Source organism: Miniopterus schreibersii, assembly GCF_964146895.1.
Source record: "Miniopterus schreibersii genome assembly, chromosome: 4".
In the NCBI taxonomy this organism is placed as follows: domain Eukaryota; kingdom Metazoa; phylum Chordata; class Mammalia; order Chiroptera; family Miniopteridae; genus Miniopterus; species Miniopterus schreibersii.
The window spans coordinates 23,142,816-23,161,344 of NC_138105.1; the positions used below are offsets into that span (position 1 = coordinate 23,142,816).

The 18,529-nt window shown below is 51.4% G+C and overlaps 1 protein-coding gene across 6 annotated transcripts in view; it reads right to left on the reverse strand.

Annotated features, from left to right (window-relative positions):
- Nucleotides 1-13,088: 13,088 nt before the first annotated feature.
- The window catches only part of JADE2 (jade family PHD finger 2), a 48,397-nt gene continuing 42,956 nt past the window's right edge, over nt 13,089-18,529 (reverse strand). For 5 of the 6 annotated variants that reach the window (XM_081137313.1, XM_081137311.1, XM_081137314.1 and 2 more), the window contains one exon: nt 13,089-17,731. In XM_081137313.1, the coding sequence (XP_080993439.1) occupies nt 16,917-17,731 (815 nt within the window). In that variant the 3' untranslated portion in view covers nt 13,089-16,916. The remainder of the gene's footprint in view (nt 17,732-18,529) is intronic. The other variant, XM_081137315.1, reaches the window with a different exon arrangement.

The window sequence follows — 18,529 nt, forward strand, 5'->3', positions numbered from 1 at the left end:
TTTGAGAGATTCGGGAGAAAGGTTCACATTTTCTAAAACTATTTGGTATGTGACTCAGTGTGGCATTTCAGTCTTCTATTTTTTTATTTTAGAGAGGAAGGGAGAGAGAGAAACGTCAGTTTGTTCAGTTCATTTACGCACTCACTGGTTGATTCATGTATGTGCCCTGGCCGGGGATCAGACCCACAGCCTTGGCAAATCGGGACGATGCTCTAACCAACTGAGCTACCAGCTAGGGCAGCACTGCAGCCTTGTTAGTCACTTGCATGATTAAAGTTTGCAAGGATTTATTGCCAAATAAATTTTGACCATAGTACACTGAGAATAGCTAATTTAAAGGAAAGTCTTTCAAAATATCTTGTGTTCATTTTCTTCAGAGGATAATGTTTGGATCATTTGAAACATGTAAAAATTGGTGAGGCTTCAGAAAAATCTCCAGGAAAGCATGAAAATAGAGATTAGCAAGTACAAATTCCTTACTTTAAAATTGATAGGAAATTAAAGGTTTTCTATAAACCTTTAATATTTTGCTATAAATAAGAGGATTCAGAAAACAATTTACCTTCAGTGAAGGACTAAATCCTCAAAGCGACATGTTGATGCTTCTGGTTACTTCCATCAATGCCCTGCTGAAATGCAATTAGTGCTTTATAACCAAAAAAAGAAAAATGAAAACAAACCAGCTCTTGTAATAGGGGACTGTGCCTCTCTGTGCAAAGTGATCGGGATTTTGTTAAAACCATTTTCCACTCCTGAGCCACCCCCCTCACACACCCCTACCCCACACCTGGGTAAGAAGACCCCCGAGTATGAAGGGAAATCTACGGTCCATCAGAGACACAGCTCTGAACCAACCAGTTTGTCCTCGCAATTTAGAACATTGAGTAGCTAATGTGGGCTTTGCCACACTTTAAAATAGAATCCAAAGTAGTCAAAGTCAAGTAAGCAAACTTACCCAAATTCAACTTTGTTTTAGGAGTTCCCCCACCCCAAATAGGTTTTAGGGCAGAAATAGGAAAGGCTTTTGTGTGATTTTACGCAGAATTATTTTTGGAAAAGCTGCACTGGAGTGGATGAATTCTTCAGCATGCATTTCAAATAGGGGAGGGGGGGATTAGGTTTAATTCTAGTTTAAAAAATTTGGAGGTAAAATATATATTAAAAATTGGGGAGAGGGTAAAAGGGGGTGACAGTTCTACAGTTTTTGACATCCAAGTTGTCTTTGGAATTTTTTTCATTATCAAGTGTAAGGATTCACATCAGAATGGCCTGCTCTACTCGGGCTTCTGTGCGCTGGTGCTGCTCGCAGCCCGAACGCGACCAGCCGCCGCTCCGAGGGTGAATGTAGTGAAGTGACTTGGTGAGTGACCGAAGTGTTTTCCACGGTGAGGCCTTCAGTATTTGGCTGAATGCAGTTATGTTGAAGTGGTAAGGTGGTGATAAGTTTTCATCACTAACCTTGTTTGCACTTTTGTACACTGCTTGCACTAGTATCTTAGTGTGAATTTTAACAAGTGTTTTACAGTGTATGCAGATTGTTAAGCATAATTTATATAAAGATGTTTCTGTTTACCTTTATGTATTTTACAAAGAACACTACAATAGATGGTTAAATGTTCTTGACTTGTGTTTTATGTTATTTTTATGTTCTGTTATCTCCCCCCCCCCCCCCGCCTCCTATGAATTGACTGTCAAGAATAGAAAAATAAAATGCGAACCTGGCCTTTGAAAAATCCTAGTATCAAGTTCCATTTTTATCATCCAATTGTAATTTTCATTTTACTCATTAGACTTTGATATTATGAAGCTAACAGACCGTTCCCTTTGCACAAGGATTCCAGGGAAACTAAGTACCAAGGCTCAGTTTGTCTTATGAGTCTTATGAGACTTCAGTTTGCTACGGGCAAACTGAAGTAGGACTTACACAATGCCCACTGCCGAGATGTGAAAACTACGGCAACCAGTTCGTTTTAGCCACGTCAAGGTTCTGTAGCTTTAGTAGGCCTCCGACTGCCTCCGAGCTTCAAACACGCACACTCCCACAGGAAAACCCCACAAAGACTGAGGTTCAATAGATGGGGGGGCAGGACTCTGAATCTGTAACAAGCTTCTCAGGTTTTCTGATGCCAGTGTGGATCTTTCATTTAGGAGGAACAGGGATATAACAACACTAAATACTAGTAACACTAAATGATCATTGGCCAATCAGTGAAGAAAAAAACCATTTTGGTAATGATTATCAAAAGCTACTTTTGAGACTTCAGTGCAAACATAAAACCTTACTACAGCCATCCCTTTAGCCTTCCCACTAACCATGTGCAGAGTGGCAACAAGCTTTGTGCCAGTTCTTTTATTTTTTTATTTTTATTGATTTGAGCGAGAAACACTGATTTGTTGTTCCACTTATTTATGAATTTATTGGTTGATTCTTGTATGTGCCCTGACTGGGGAGTGAACCTGCAACCAACTGAGCTACCTGAGCAGGGTATGTTAGCTCTTTTTTTTTTTTAATCTTCACCCGAGGATATTTTTTCCATTGCTTTTCAGAGAGCGGAAGGAGGAGAGAGAGAAACATCGATGTGAGGTGTGAGAGAGACACATCGATTGGTTGCCTCCTGCATGTGCCCCGAGGGATTGAGCCTGCAACTGAGGGACTTGACCTTGGCTGGAACTGAACCTGGGATCCATTAGTCCAGGGGCCAACGACGCTCTACCCACTGAGCCAAACCAGCCAAGGCTGTTAGCTCTTTTCATATAAGCAATCATTCTATTGGTTCTATTACAATTGGGTCCATCAAACAGATTTACCTATGGACTCAAGTTACTTGTTGAATTGAAACTAAGTTAGATAGAAATAGTAATTGCATTTAGCTCATTTTCTTTTTTCTTTTTTCAGTATATCTTTATTGACTTCAGAGAGAGGAAAGGAGGTGGGGAGAGAGATGGAAACATCAATGATGAGAGTCATTGATCGGCTGCCTCCTGCACGCCCCCCACTGGGGATCAAGCCCACAACCCGGGCATGTGCCCTGACTGGGGATCTAACCGCAGTCTCCTGAATCACAGGTTGATGCTCAACCACTGAGCCATTCTGGTCGGGCTCATTTTTTTGAATTTAGCTACATAATCATCAACTAGACTATCTGATACTTGTACCAAAGGTACAAGTAATGCAAGTGACAATCCCCAGCAGAGTGTGCAAAGCACCTTGTTGGGAATAGGGAAACTTCCTAGGAAACAATATAAATGAGTCCCTTTGGGCAGCAGCCACCATCCTTCTCTTTGAAAAGAGCAACAGCTTAGAAACCTGATGATTAGAGCCCTGGCCTGGTAGCCGAGTTGGTTAGAGCATCTTCCTGATAAGCCATGATTGTGGGTTCGATTGCTGGTTAGGGGATGGACATACAAAACCAACCAATGAATGCATAAATGGGTGGAACAACAAATTGAAGTTTCTCTTTAAAAAGCAATTAAAAAAAAAGGTCCTGAAACAAGGTCCTGTTTCTGCCACATCTCTTACACAGAGTTCACAGGGTTCAATTGGAGATTCAGTTATTTGACAAAGGTCAGGGCCTATGTTTACAAAGCCTCTTATTTATTACTTTATTTAAAATTAGACACCAAGGCTCAATAATTTCTGGCTGTTACTTAGTAAACAAAGTAAACCTTGTTTTGGAATATGGAATTTTATTTGGGACATTATGGTGAACAATTTAAGATGTTTATTAAAGCTCAGCAGGCGTGGCTCAGCAGTTGAGCATCGACCTAGGATCCAGGAGATCAAGGTTCGATTCCCAGTCAGGACACATGCCCGGGTTGCAGGCTTGATCCCCAGTTAGGTGTGCAGGGGTCAGCCAATCAATGACTCTCTCATCATTGATGTTTCTCTCTCGCTCTCCCTTCCTCTCTCTGAATAAAGATATATATATTTTAAATGTTTATTAAAGTCGCTGTGACTTCAGTGATGGCAATATGCCTCTTAGACAAGCTGATAATGTTGCAAAAAGATCTGAAGAGCTTTCTTCCTTGACTAAATTGAAAGGGCTTGGGTTAATGGGTAACACACTTCTCCAGCCAAAAAGCTTTGCACATGGCATGTTTCATGGCTGTTAAAAAGTAAAGAAGGGGAAGAAATAATTGAAGGTGAGGTACAGGACAGGGAGAGAGACACTTGGGGGTGAACTGGGGAATTTTTTAAAGTACTATTTTTTTTAATTGAATTTATTGGGATGACATTGTTTAATAAAACTATAGGTTTCAGGTGTACAATTCTGCATAAAACAGAAATTTTTGTTTACTGCTTTCTTGAGCTAAAACTGGAAATTCAGCAGTGGAACTGTGGTCCCATTCCATTTGGGATTAGCAAAATCTCAGAAACTACAGGGATTGCAAATATTATCAAGCACCATTTTTAAGGCTCTCTTCTAGGAAGGGCTAGGGTTTGGGTTGAAGTCTCTTTAGATCTACCTAGTAGTTGGGAAGCCACACCACATTGATTGCAGTCTGGGGAAAAGCAAGTTGTAGAACAGACTGGCAGATCTCAGAGGGGAGGCGGGAGGAGGTGGGAAGAGAGTAACCAAAGTATTTATGCATATTACGGAGAGCCCCTGGGCACGGACAATAGTGTGGCGAAGGCCTGGGGTGGGGCAGGGGCTGGGGAGGAAATGGGGGACACCTGTAATATTGTGAAAAAGCAAAGAAAAGCAAGTTGACTTTCTCCGTCCTAGAGACTTCACTTTTGAGACCTGAATGGGCCAAGAGCCCCTTTCTGAGTAAGGGACAGAACAGGAGAGCTCTAGCCCTGTTCTGGGCACCAGAGAGGCAAAATAGGTGGCAGTTTGTTTGTAACTAGGGGCTCCATTGCTTGGGACACAGGTCTGCCGGCTCCTGAAGGAAGCTGCTTTCTTTCCTAACTGCCTGACAGCAGATGGCCGGGGCACAAGGCTATTTAGGGAATAGTCTGAGTTTTTCTCCACCCCAGCTTGTATTTGGGGCCAGGCTCAGAATCATCAGTCCTCTGGCAGTCGGGGGACAGTGGGACCCCTTTCGGGTTCTCTGGGTCCTCAGCCTGCCTTCCTCCTCCGAGAAGCAGTGCCTGTCGCTTCCGATTACATGATGACTTTGCCCCGGCTCCAGGTGCCAGTGCAAAACGGGGCAGGGCCCCTCCCCCCCAGGCTGTGTCTCCTCTCGCACACAGAGCCTTGCCCCTACAGAAGCAATGTTATTGCCGGGCATTTTCTAAGGATTGTGCTGGGTTGGGTTCAGGCTGGGGTGCGTGGCCTCACTTTCTGCCGGCCTTTCCTTCAGTCAGTCAGTCAGTCAGTCAGTCAGTCAGTCAGTCAGTCAGCGGACATTTCCTGGACACCTGCCTGCTGGGTGGGGGCCGGCATCGCCTAATGAAAAAGGGCAGAGGTCTGCTGAGGACACTGTGGATGGCAAAAGGAAAAGGCCCCCAAACTATCAAGGTTTCTAGAAAGGGGGCACCAGAGGTGAGCCTTAAAGGAGCACAAACTGGTTAAGTGGAGAAAGGGCAAGAGAGGAAATTCCACGGAGATAGAACAGCAAAGACAAAGGCTTGGCAGAAAAACGCACAGTGCGAGTTGCGGGCTGGTGGAGCCGGGCCCAGGAGGGACGGTGGAGACCGCACCCCACCGGGAGACAGCGAGAGTGGGGGGAGCCTGGAGAGCGCGGGCCGAGCTGCGGAGGCGGGGAGCGGGGCTGCTCTCGGCCCCGCGTTTCAACCTGTTTCTTACCTGATAAGGTTATTTCTCAGGCTCATTCCCAAACTAACATTTTATCACACGTGACCATGTTTTCCAAGCCAAGGTAAAAGAGCCAGTGATCTAGAATAGCCTGCTCCTGGGGCCCCCGTCAGGGTGAGGACGTGCTATTCTGAAGTTGGGACCACCTGGATAGACACGTGTTCTTTTCAAAGTGCCACACTGAGCCCTGGCTGGTTTGGCTCAGTGGTTAGAGTGTCAGCCTGGGGACTGAAGGGCCTGGGTTCGATTCTGGCCAAGGGCAGCTGCCTCGGTTGTAGGCTCCATCCCTGGCCCTGGTGGGGGCTTGTGCGGGAGGCAACCAATAGATCCGTCTCTCTCACGTTGGTGTTTCTCTCTCTCTCTCTCTCTCTCTCTCTCTCTCTTTTCCACTCTCTCTGAAAAGCAATGGAAAAAATATCCTCAGGTGAGGGTTAAAAACACACACACAATGCCACACTGACCACTGAACATGTGCACCAGAATGTGTGGCACCGATGATGGGAATGACCAAAAAAACCCCCCAAAACTGAGATGTCCTAAATTACAGTAAGCCACTTGGGAAGATGGAAAGAAGAGACGAGAGGTTAATTAGTCAAAAGCCGCAGGGCAAAACCAACAGAAGACCGCTCACATTCCTGAGTGTATGAGGAAACTTGGAATTAACGTCCAGGTGGCTATTTCTGTGATTCTCTAAAGAGGAGAGTCCAGTAGCCGACCACGAGGAGTCACAGACCACGAGAAGCCGCAGACCACGAGGAGCCACAGACCACGAGGAGCCATAGACCACCAGGCGCCGCCGACCTTGCTGTGCGTGACCTTTCCCGACTGTTGCCCACAACAAATCCTAAACAGCGAACGCTTCTTCCTGAGGGACTGCACCTATCCCAGAACACCCCTCTTCACCTCCCACCCCCTTCATCTGTAGCCAATTCTTTCAAACAACTTACATCTTTTTTCCTCAGACTCGATGTATGAAGAAGCCTGTCAGCACCAGGACTCGGCCGCGTTGTCCCCTCCATCTGGCTCTGCTGCTGGGGGCTCAGGACCTGGCCCTTTTTCTGGCTAGCTTATGGCTTACTAAAGCCTTTCTTCTAGGAACGCTTTCAGCTGTGAAGGCTTTTTCTTTGTTGTTTAACAGAAAGGATTCTGGTTTGGGTTAAAACTGAAACACATGCTGAAGTTATTGAAACAGCAGCTATTGCCAATCTCCAAATCACCTGGCTGGGGCTGGGGTGGGGGCTTGAGGGTGCTGCCGGGACGGAAGGGAGCCGGGACAGCATCTATCCCCTCTCTGACCCTTCTCTTTGCAAACCTCTGACCCGGACTGGCTCTGCCTGAACAGTGTGGGGACCTGGTGGTCCCATCCACCGAGCAGTGGAAGTGTAGTGGGAACAGAGGAGGGGAACACCTTGCATTCTAATCCCCTAGGAAAGTACTGAACTTGAAAAGTCATGCGGGCAGGGCATCTTAACCCATCAAACAGTTCAGGGAACAGTGGTTGGACTTGATCTTTGTAGCTCCAGGGCTCAGGATGACTGTGAATAAGTATGTCAGGTTTCAAGGAGACAACTGCAGTTGAGTTTAAGGAAGACTTTTTTTTTTTTTTTAACACAGACGGCTTAGCGCTGGGTTGCCTTCAAAATGACAGGCTCTCTGTGACTAGAGTTCAGAGTCTGTTCTAGAGAAGGTGGTTAGTTGGGCACAAGCTTTCATGCCTCCCCTCCCCACCCTGAGGACCCAGGAGTGATGGTGCGGGGTTGAGGCCAGTCCAATACCCTTCCTTGACTAGAAGGAACTACTCCTGGAGGGGAGAGGGATCCCTAAGATTTGAGCACCTCCTCTGATTCCTGATGCCTCCACCTGGCACACTGCCCCCCCTTTGACACAAGCCCGTTTGTGAGTCTGACATTGGATTAGGCAGAGGTCAGACCCGCCCTCTGGACCTCCTTGCCAAGCCCCCCAGGCCTCCCTCAGTGAGCCAGTGGGCGTGAATATTACAGCTGGCGTGTGGAAGCAAAGCTTTGCATACCAAGCACCTGTCACCAGAACCAGGCAGTCACCCAGAGCCCCAAAATAGCAGTTCAGAACATCCACCCGAGAAGGTTTCTTTTGCTGAGTCACTCTTCCCCCTCGGCTTCTCCTGCAAATCCTGGCTGCTCTTCTGAGTTTTATGTTGATCACAACATTCGATCCCTACAATGGAACATTCCTTCTTTGCAAAGGGGGCCGCGGGGTGGGGGACAGGAGGGATGTCCTCTTCAGCTACCTCCGGGCTCTTGGGTTACAAGGTTTTAGGTGTACAGGACGGCCACCTGGGGACCCAGAATGCTGGGAGGTGGGTGTTCCCCAGGCCCAGGCGGCTGACTGCTACAGGCATCACAGGAGCTGCTTCCCCGTGAGCACCAGCTGTTCACAACCTGTCCCTCCCCCAGCCCGACCGCGGAGCTGCAGGTGGCCAGTCCCTGCCCTGACCCCAGCGCCCGGTTGTCCTGGTCGGGGCACGAGAACTTGTAAACAACATGGCTTGACCGGCTCAGTTTGCAGGAAGTGAGAGGACACGAGTTCCTCCGGCCTCCCGCCTCTGGCCTGTCTGCCTAAACCGTCACTTCCCCTGTCCTCTGATGCCTTCAGCGGCTGCTCATTTTGCCCACTTCACACCCATGTCCCCTTGGTCACACCCGAGGCCGCTGCTATGTACCTACTGCCCCTTCACTTCTCTCCCTCTGCCCAAGTCCAGTCTGGGCGCCCACCTGCCAGCCTGCCCCACCTCGCCTGGGGGCTCTGAACTTCAAGGCTCCCACTTGACCCTCACTGACCACATCCTCTGACCATGGACCCTCCCCCAGGACCTGGGCTTTAGGGGTCCCAGCATCTCTAACCTCTTCTCTCGCTGTACAGATGGGAAAATTGAGATACATCAAGTCAGTGGCAGAGAGAAGCCTCACCCTGGTCTCCTCACTCCTGGGTGAGCTATACGTCCCTGCAAAAGCCTTGGGGAGGGGATAACAACAGTAAAAAGAAGCTTGAGTTGGGTTATGTAGGGGGGTCATGACTGCCCCAGGAAAGGCAGGGGCCCAACTTGAACTGTTTTTTCTTTTTAGTGTTTTAGAATGGCTTTTTTTTTTCTTTTTTTTCCCCCCAATCCTCACCCAAGGATATTTTTTCCATTGCTTTTCAGAGAGTGGAAGGAGAGAGAGAGAAAAACATCTATGTGACAGAGACACATCGATTGGCTGCCTCCTGCAGGCGCCCTGCCCGGGGCCGGGGATCGAGCCTGCAACCGAGGCACGTGCCCTTGGCCGGAATCTCACCCGGGACCCTTCCGTCCGAGGGCCGACGCTCCAACCACTGAGCCAAACTGGCTAGGGCTAGAATGGTTTATTTTTGATTAATATTATGTTTGTTGTTGTAACAAAGCAGTTGTACATTACTGAATGTAGCAGGGTTGTGTTTTTTTCCTGTACAGTATTCTTTTTAAAAAAAAAAAAAAATTGTGGCAGAAAAACGAACACAAAACATAAAACTTATCCTGCCAACGATTTTCAAGTGTATAGCACAGTGCTGTCCCCGACAAGCACACGGCTGCGCACCGTTTCCCCAGAGCCCCATCCTGCCTGGGCACCCGCTGCGTAACTCGCCCCCTCCGCCCTGGCCCCTGCCAGTCACCACTCTACTTGCTGCTTCTATGAGTTGGACACATCACAGAAAGTTTAGATACCTCGTGAAAGTGGGGCTGCGCGGCACGTGTCTTTCCCTGGCTGGCTGATTTCACTTGGCACAGTGTGTTCAGCGGCCATCGGTGCTGCAGCAGGTACCAACCTCCTTCCTTTCCAAGGCTGAGTCCATCCCGCTGCATGTATCCCCCGCGCTTTCTTTATCCATTTACCCATCAGTGGACGCCAGGGCTGCTTCCACCTCTCGGCTGTAGTGAGTGGTGCTGCAACCAACCTGGGTCATTTAGACACTGACCAAGCCAGCAAATAAACGGGCTGTGGGCCTCAAAGAGCTGTGGGGAGCTGGGTCCCTTCTGGGACACCTCGGAGTTCTGTTCGGCCTCGGACTGGGATGCAGGACGCAGGATGCAGGACGCAGGATGCAGGATGCAGTGGGGGCTGTAGCGCAGTAAAACAGTGCAGGCTCGGTTCTGTCCTGGCCACTGGCTGTAGCCCCCTTTCCGTTGCTCTTGCACTGCAGGGGTGAGTGTTTGGGGTCTTGGGGAAAGTCTTGGATCTGCTCCAGTTTGTACACAACGGTAAATCCCACGCCAGCCAGCACCAACCCTCTGCCTGGACACAATGTAGTGCAGGACACGAGGCCTTCCAACTGGGATTGCCAGGAAAAATACGGGATGTGGTGTCTGGAGCATACTTATACTAAAGCATTATTCATTGTTTGTCTGAAATTTTAATTTCACTGTGTGTCCTGTATTTTTATTTGCTAAATCTGGCAACCCTACCACCTAATTCACTGAAGGTCTCCCTGACTAACCAGCACCAGGGCCTCCGCTCCCGGACCCAGGTCGGATGGTGTGGATGCTCTGAACTCCAGGCCTGGCTCGGAGCACTGGGTGCTGAGCACCACCCGGCTCCGTTCAGCTTGCCCCTTCAGTCACGTGCTTGACTAGTCCCTCATCCGTTCCTGCCTCCCTTTGACTCTTGGCAACGATTCTTTCTGAACCCCAAGAGACTGCCGTAAAGTTTGTATTTTATGATCTCATTTTTAATTGGGCAACACCAAATGGAGACCATGAAGCCTCATGAACCTCTCTCTGCCTGTCTCTCATCAGGGGGATGAAGAGGGGGTGACCTGGGCAGGCATACACAGGGGCTGGCTCAGCCCTCATAGTGTGCAGGAGTTGGCCCTGTGGATGCCCTTAAGAGCCTGGCCAAGTGAGGCTGAAGCGCCGGGGTCCCCTGTGAAGGGGAGAGCAGCTGTGAGCAGCCAGCATTTTCTGGCCTCTGAGTCCTGAGACAGTCTCCAAGGAAAGGGGCCTTGGCTGCCTCCTCTGGCAGCTCTGGGCACAGACACAGGTGCAGTAAAGGGACTGAGGCCAACTCTGGGAGTAAGTCATGCTCCCTCTTCAGCCCACTGTTGACTTCCTTCCCTTCTTTGGCATTTGCAAGAAGGCAGGGCCTGGGTCTCCTTGGCCTACCCACTCCACCCAGGTTGGACACCCAGCAGGCCCCAGCCAATGCTATTCTCCCAGGGGCCTCTCTTGTTCGTGAACTGCCTCGCTGTTCCTGAAGCTGATAGAGAAGATCCTTCTCTGCACGGGGAGGCGCTGGAGTGCAGGAGAAGAGATAGGCTGGAGTTCTGAGACGAGGGAAGGCAGGGTTGGCCCTGGCCCTGTGGGCCTCAGGGCGTGCAGCTGGAGGTATCTGGCTGGGGCCCGGTGGGCGGTAGATGGCGCCCCAGATCTTACTTGCAGGAGTTTAGTGAGAACAAGGGAAGTTCAGGGAGGGCAGAGACCTTCCTCCCCCCAGGCCTCATACTCACTTGCCACACAGTCTCAATGAGTAACTGCACATTGCTCTGGGATTATCTGATTCAAGTCTGTCTCCCACACTGGCCTGGTCTCTCCACTGGGGCTTGAGGTCATCCCAGTGGCCTCAGGGCCCAGTAGGTGCTCAGTGAGTGCTGAATCAAGGCAGGCATGACTGAAGTGTGGATGAGTGGGCTCTCCCCTCCTGGGAGAGGCTGGCAGAGAACTGGCCTTCCATGGGAAGCTGTAACCAGGTCAGCCTACGCTTGTCCCGTCCTCAGGGGCTCTCAGAAGACAGGGATGGCAGGGGCAGTGACAGGAGTGAAGGCCTAGGAGCACTGATCAGATATGAGACTAAGGCAATCCAAGGTACAGGTGACTAACTCCGGGGCTGCACCGCCCAATGGAGTAGCTGTTAGCCACATGGATATTGAGCTTGAAATGTGGCCAGTCCTTGCTGTAAGTGTAAAATACACACTCAGCACAAAAAGAATGTAAAATATTTCATTAATAACTTTTATATTAATTACATGGTTAAGTGATCTTATTTTGGATACAATGGATTAAATAAAATTATTAAAATTCATTTTCCTGTACTTTTAAAATGTGTGGCTACTATTATTATGGGTACTATATTCCTATTGAACATTGCTGCTTCCAACCCACAGGTGCCCCACAGCTAACAGCTGGGTGCACTGTCAGGTGCGGATCTTGCAGGAGTGTGGGGGGACCTTGCATGGCTCTTCTGGCCATGGGAAAAGGGAGGCTACAGTGCTGAGCCCAGGGCAGCTGGCTGAGTGCTGCTCCAAACCACAGCGAGGTGGGCTGGCCTCCCAGGAGCCCCCAGGCTTATTTCCAATGCTTGCGGAGTCACAAAACTTTGGATCTGGGGACCTGCCACCTACTGCACTAGTGAGAAAATGGGGCAAATTTGCTGTCTTAAACAACTAAGTCAGTGGCTCCAGAAGCTAGATTCCCAATTCAATCCCCTTTCTACATAGCCTCCCCTTGGGCTCTGAGGTTTAAGACCCCCTCCGCCCATAGCTTGACCTACCTTTGCCTGTGCCAAGCCCTCTACCAGGAATGCTTCTTGCCCCTTTCTTCTGTCCAGCTTCCTTTGGGCAAGCAGCTTTTATTTTTCAGGTCTCCATTGTCTGGAAGCTCTAGGAGGGCAGGGTCCTGATGACATGCACAGTATACAACCCAGCACACTGGCAGAAACAGGTGTGTGGTCAATAGATTCATTGTTGATGAATGAATGGTGTTACTTCCTGCATGCCCCCTGCATCAGCCCAGGCCTCCATGACTCCCAGCTCCCTCATCTGTGTCCCTGCTGGACTGTGAGCTGCCCTGGGCAGGAACGGTGACATTTCCCACAGTTTCCAGAGCCTGGAGCAGAGTCGGTGCTCAGAAAATAATGAAACACAAACCTGGGCAAAATCCTTACTGATGTAGGGACAGGTGCCAAGCTTCCTCCCAAACCTTCCCACTGTCCCTGGCAGGTGGCTCATGGGGGTGGCAAGAATCCAGCAGTCTTGCCTGTGATCCAGGACTTCACCTCTTACCAGAGGTGTGGCTTTGGGTATATTGGGTGTATCCTTCATCTGCTCTGAACCCCAGGGGGCGACAACAGTGAGGAGCAAAAGAAATCCAGCCCTTAAGCACAGCCCCTGGCGCATAGAGTGGTCCCTACGACTATCATTATTATGACTCCTTAGGAGGTAGCAGCAGGTCCCTTGAGACACCCAGGGAACATTGCTATTTCACTGAGCCCAGTCGGGTGCATGCACAGGACTCTTGGACCCTGTGCCCCATTCAATGCCACGAAGCCTCACACCAACCAGCACAGAAAACATTGCTTTATTAACTGCATTTGCCAACACATGAGGAGTGCAAAGGGCTCCTTGAGACACAGGCCTGGTGGGGGCCAGGTCTGGAAAGCCCCATGAGTGAGCAGGACAGGATGGGGCTGAAAGCTACGTAGCAGCGGCAACACAGAGTCATGCAGGGCACGGTGGGCGCTGGCCACAGCAGGGCGGCCATACATTCTATTGCTCATTAAGGGTAGCGAACACAGACAATGTACAAAAAGGAGAAATAGGTCTTTGCGTTAATGAAAAATACATTTTTTCTCTACAAAGGAATCTTTTCTAATACAAGAAAATAAATATTGCAACATAAGCCAAAAATAATTTAAGATTGCTCTTTTCAATATATTTTCAATATTTCTCTTGTATATTAACAAATGGCACATCACTTTCTTTGAAACAAAGACAGAAGGTGTCTCCTCCTGTGACATTCATATCATCTCCCCACCCCGAGCCGACGTGGAGCACAGTGTTGTGCATCTGAGGGACAAGGTGGCAGGAAGTGCCCTAAAGAACAACCAAAAGTCCCGGACTCCGGCCCTGGCTCTTTGACCAATGTGGCCAGCAGGGCCAGGGGCATGGGAAGTGGCCTCCCCGAGGGCCTTGCTACGGGCATCCAGACCATCCTGCAGAGCTTTGGACATGGGCAGAGGTTGGCCACATCTGGCAGTGAGCAAGGAAACGCCAAGTCCAGCTGGTGCCAAAGTCTGTTAGAGTTGGGCAGTTGGTTCTCTAGGAATTGCCCCAGAAAGTCCCACAGTGTGCCCATCCACCACACACAGAGACGCGTAAACACGGACACACGAGACGTGCCCTGGCACACACACATTCACATACCAACAGTCCAACCCCCGTGTGGAAACCTGGGTGGCGTCTCCAAGGACGCCGAGATCCTTACAAATGCTCACACACTGTCACCAAGTCAGAGCTCATTTAATAAAATAAAATAAACCCTTCTACCTTTCTCCTCATTTGCTGTAAAATACATTTATGATCCATAAAAATACTTTCCTTGACAATATCTTTTCTCACTGTGATGAGGGGAAGGTGACCGTGGGCAGCTGGGACTGGGAAAAATGAGGGTGACAGACAGAACGAGTCACAGAGCAGCTTCTCCCTCCCTGAGGGCCAGTGACCGAGGGCCGTTGTGGTCAAGTACAAGCTCTGCCCAGCCTCTGGGCCGGGAAGGCCTCTTTTCTTCTGCTCTCTTCCCACCTCACCCTCAGGGGCGGCAAAGCCGTCAACACAGTGGACAGGAGGCCGGAAAAAGAGTGAAGGGGCTGTGGCTAATGGTGAAAAGGAAAGGAGGGGAATCGGCACCCTGGTCCTCCTTGCAGCCTGGTGGGCATCCTAAAGGTGGACGCTGCCCGATGAGGAAAGGTTAGGGCCTGGCCTGGGAGGGAAGGGGCCCCCACCAGCCATCCTAACAAGACCCCTGGGCTCTGTGCAGGACACGGCCCCAGGGACAATCCAGTCCAATCAAAGCAAGAGCCAAGAGAGAAGAGGGTCAGAATCTAGAGGCCAACTTGAGCAGAGGCCCCCCGAGTGCTGGCTGCCCCGCCTGGGCCAGCCCCACCGCACTCCCTCCCTGCTGCTCTCCTGCCTCCAGGGGGCCCAGACTCGGCCTCGGGACGGACGAAGGGGCCAGGGGCCGAGTGCTAAGTCTACTGGACCTGAGCCATTCCTGGCACCCCAACCCCCGCGCCCCAGGAAAGTTTGGTTGTTCTTTTAAGCTCATCCCTTTGCTTCCTGCGAGGTCAGACTGAGCATCCAGCACAGACAGGGCTGGGACCCGAAGCACGGGGAAGGAAGGTCTGTTCAAAGGCAGTAAACAGAATGGGGTCGGGACGCTGCTGCGGACACTGCCCTGGCCGCTGCCACCGAGGCGGCAGACAGACTAAACTGCATGGCAGCTCGTGGCACCCCAACACCCAGAATCCTCGAAGCCTGCTGCGTCCATCCCAACTGGACACACTTGTCCGATCCCCTGAACTTAAGTCATTATCTCTGTTTTCCGTTTTGCTAAAATTCACATAAAACTGAGTGTCGATGACAACGCCACTGTCGTACCTTGGTAGTTTTGGAGTCGGGGGTGAGGGGTCAGCTGCTCCCCATCCCACTGATTTGCGCTCTGCGTCTGCGCGGGGGGAACCTCGCAGTCAAGGCGCTGGCCCTGCTGGTTTCGCCGCATGTTCCTCCCCCGCCCCGCGAGTCTGAGTTTCTGAGAGCTCACGACGGCCCGTCCAGGATGTGAAATCCAACCCCGATCCGGTTCCCGCAGTTGCAGAACGGCATCCTCTCCAGGAGCTCAGGCTCGTCTCCTTGGGTGTGTGCAATGAGCATGTTTCTGTACTTTGTTGCTAAAGAACTCCATTAAAAAAAGTCCAAGTGACAGGTTGTTAGGTCCAGGCTGTGCTGTGTTATGGTCAAGATATTCTTTGGCATCCATAGAATGATTCGACTGATTCACTGGACTTTTGCAAGGTTCTTGTTGGAGAAGTTCTGGATTTACCAGTGGCAGAAGTGACCCAGGAGTAATTCACAAATGTAAAAAAACCTTGTTTTCACTGAATTCCTTTTGTGTTTGTTCCCTGAGCTATCACCCTGGGGCCACTCCACTAAAACTCTTCAGGGCAACTACCTGGGACCTAGAGGGTGGGGTAGGAAAGGCGGGTAGGAGGCTGAGAGGGAGGGCACGGCTGGGAAAGGGGGTTAAGGCTCGGAGGGAGAGGAACCAGGAGCCTCCAGCAAGACTTAAAACAGCCCCAGCAGCCAGCATGGCCGCCTGGGCCCCGGGATCCCACTGCTAGTTGGAAGTAAGAGTTTCCAAAAGGAAACCGAGGAAGCAGCTCATCTCTTAGCAGGACTGGGAAACTTGAAAAGGCAAACGGTCTGGTCAGCTGTCTGGGAGTGACCAGACTTTGGCCAAGACTGGCCCCTAAGGAAGAAAGGAAGTTGGAGCCCCAGAGGGATTCTCTGCAGCAGGCTAGTCTGAGCCCCACGCCCCCGTCTGGGCACTGGCCCTCCCTGGCAGCCCTCCACTGGCACTGGTGGCTGGCTGCTTGGGAGTCCCCTGAGTAAGTGGCACAGCTCAGGAAGGATTCTGGAAACCCCTTCCCAGAGCTGCAGGGCTGGGCGCTGGCAGGGGCAGAGCAGCAAGGGAGTGGAGGGTCACGGGGTGGGCAGGCAGGCCTTAGATGTGGGTTGATAGGAACGGCTGTGGTTCCCCTGGAACCAGCGGGGCCCTCTGCGCCCCCTCAGTGCTTTCTCATATAAGCTCGTTGTGCTTGTGACAGTGAGTAGACTCTGGCTGCGAATCACTTACTACATACTTCCTTGGGGATCAGTGGAGTGCAGCAGGACCCCCCAAATGGACTCCAGTGGAATTCAAGGGCAGGGTGGGGCTGGCCCATCTGCCATGAAATAATGCCCAAACGACAGTCTGTGTCACCCAGCGGCAGCGGGCTGGCGTCCTGAGCTCCTTACCACCTTGCCTGCATCTAGCTGGGAGCCCAGCAACGCCACATGGAACAGGTGGGGATGCTGCTGCAACGGGGGTGCTGCACAGGACCTGGCCTGGTCCTTGCAGCCAGAGCTGTGGAAGGAATCCTAATGTCCTAGGCCAGCACAGAGGAAAGACAACAGTGTGGAATTCACAACTCTCTCTATATTAAAAATAAAACCACAACAGAGTGGCAGCCTTGAGGGTCTGGGACACTCAGCAGATTGGAAATGGCAGTTGTGACTGGGCTGAGGCCTCATGGGGGAGACTAGGGCAGGGCCTGAGAGAGGGCCAGAGGTGATTTAGGAGGCCAAAACCCCCATGCGGACCACCTCCTCAGCCCCTGCTTCCCGGGGACCCCGCTGCACCCCGCCGTCCTCCGCCTCCACATCTGAGTCGCTCATCTCCCCATCAGAGAAGAAGCCATCAGTCTCAGGGTCAAAGTGTAGGCTGACCTTTGGCCTCTCGGCCACAGCAGGAGGAGGTCCTGTCCCGGCATCAGGCCTGGCACCCGATGATCTCCGGGTTGCCTTGCTCTCGCGGGCCGGCCGCAGCCGGCCTGAGGGCTTGGGGCTCGCCGTTGGGCCAGGCACTTGGACATTCGAGTCGGCAGCCATTGGGGCTGCCTCATCGGGGGTGTCAGGGGCCAGCGGTGGGGGGCTCCTGGGGGCTGCTGGGATGGGACAGTCCCCAGCTGTAGGACTGGACGGCAGGTGAGAAGGCGTTCGCCGTGGTGGTTTCCTGGGTGGTCCTTGACCTTGACCCCCCTTGCCGCCACCAGCATCCTGGCCCCAGGGCTTCTTGGGGGGCTTGTCCAGAGTGGTCCGTGAACCAGGCCCATCCTGTGGTGGTTTCTTCTTAGCAGGTAGGCGGGTGGTGCGGCCACGGGCCTTCCTGGCAGGGTCGCCGGGGCGGAGTGAGGGGTCCCGCATGAAGCTTAGCAGCGTCTCCTCGTCTTGCAGCAGCTCCTCTGACAGTAGCCCCGGAGCGGGGTCCTCACGGTGCCCGTTATTTAGTGACCACTCGCTCATGGCCATGTTCTCTGCTGTGATCTGCACCGACTGTGCCAGCCAGCTGTTGAAGAAGGTGCCATCGATGGGGAATGAGGTGGACAGGCCTGGTGGAGGGGAGAGAGGAGGAAGGTGAGATACCAGTAGGTGTAAGTGCCACCCTCTTTCAGGAATCCCTCCGTCCCTCCTCAACATGCTACTGCAGGCTTCTTGTTAAAAAATTATTAAGAATTTCAAAGTGGCTACAGTAGAACATTAAAACAAGCATGAGCCTTTGACACTGCACAGGTGCACACCCTTGAGGCGGGCCCTGCCCCCCCCCATCCTGGGCATGCAGGGAATGGAGGGAGGAAAATGCCCGAAGGCCACCAGGGGGCGCTGGATTTCTATGCACATTGCCTCCCAGAGCTTCCAAAACAAGGAACCTGGGTCACGGTGCCTGGCATGAATAGGGTGGCAGTGTATCAGCCTATAAGGTTCCTCTTGGATGCCAGGGTCTGCTCTAGCTATGCGCCATCCCTCCTTTACTCAGGTCTTGGGACAGATAATTAGAGACCCAAGTTGTCCCCTTCCTAGACTGAGGGACATAAAAAATGACCTGGGGCTTCTGTGCTAGAAGTGAGGTCTAGAAGGAGACCCAAGGGGGCTCCCCCACGATCCCTGAGAAGTGCTCTAGGGGAAGCATGTGACATCCTGGGAGATAAAGCCCACTGCTGAGGTCCCCTCAGGGCTGCTTGGCTTAAGGGGGCAGCAGTAAGAAGGTCTGTGACAGTGAAGATGGGTTGGGCCAGTGCCTTCAGCCACTCCGTTGGGTCTCTCTGTCATGAATGTTTGCTGGGCTCCTAGAAGGGCCCAGATGGCCTAGAGGTCCCTTCAGGGCGTCCAGGGAAATCTACTACCCAGGA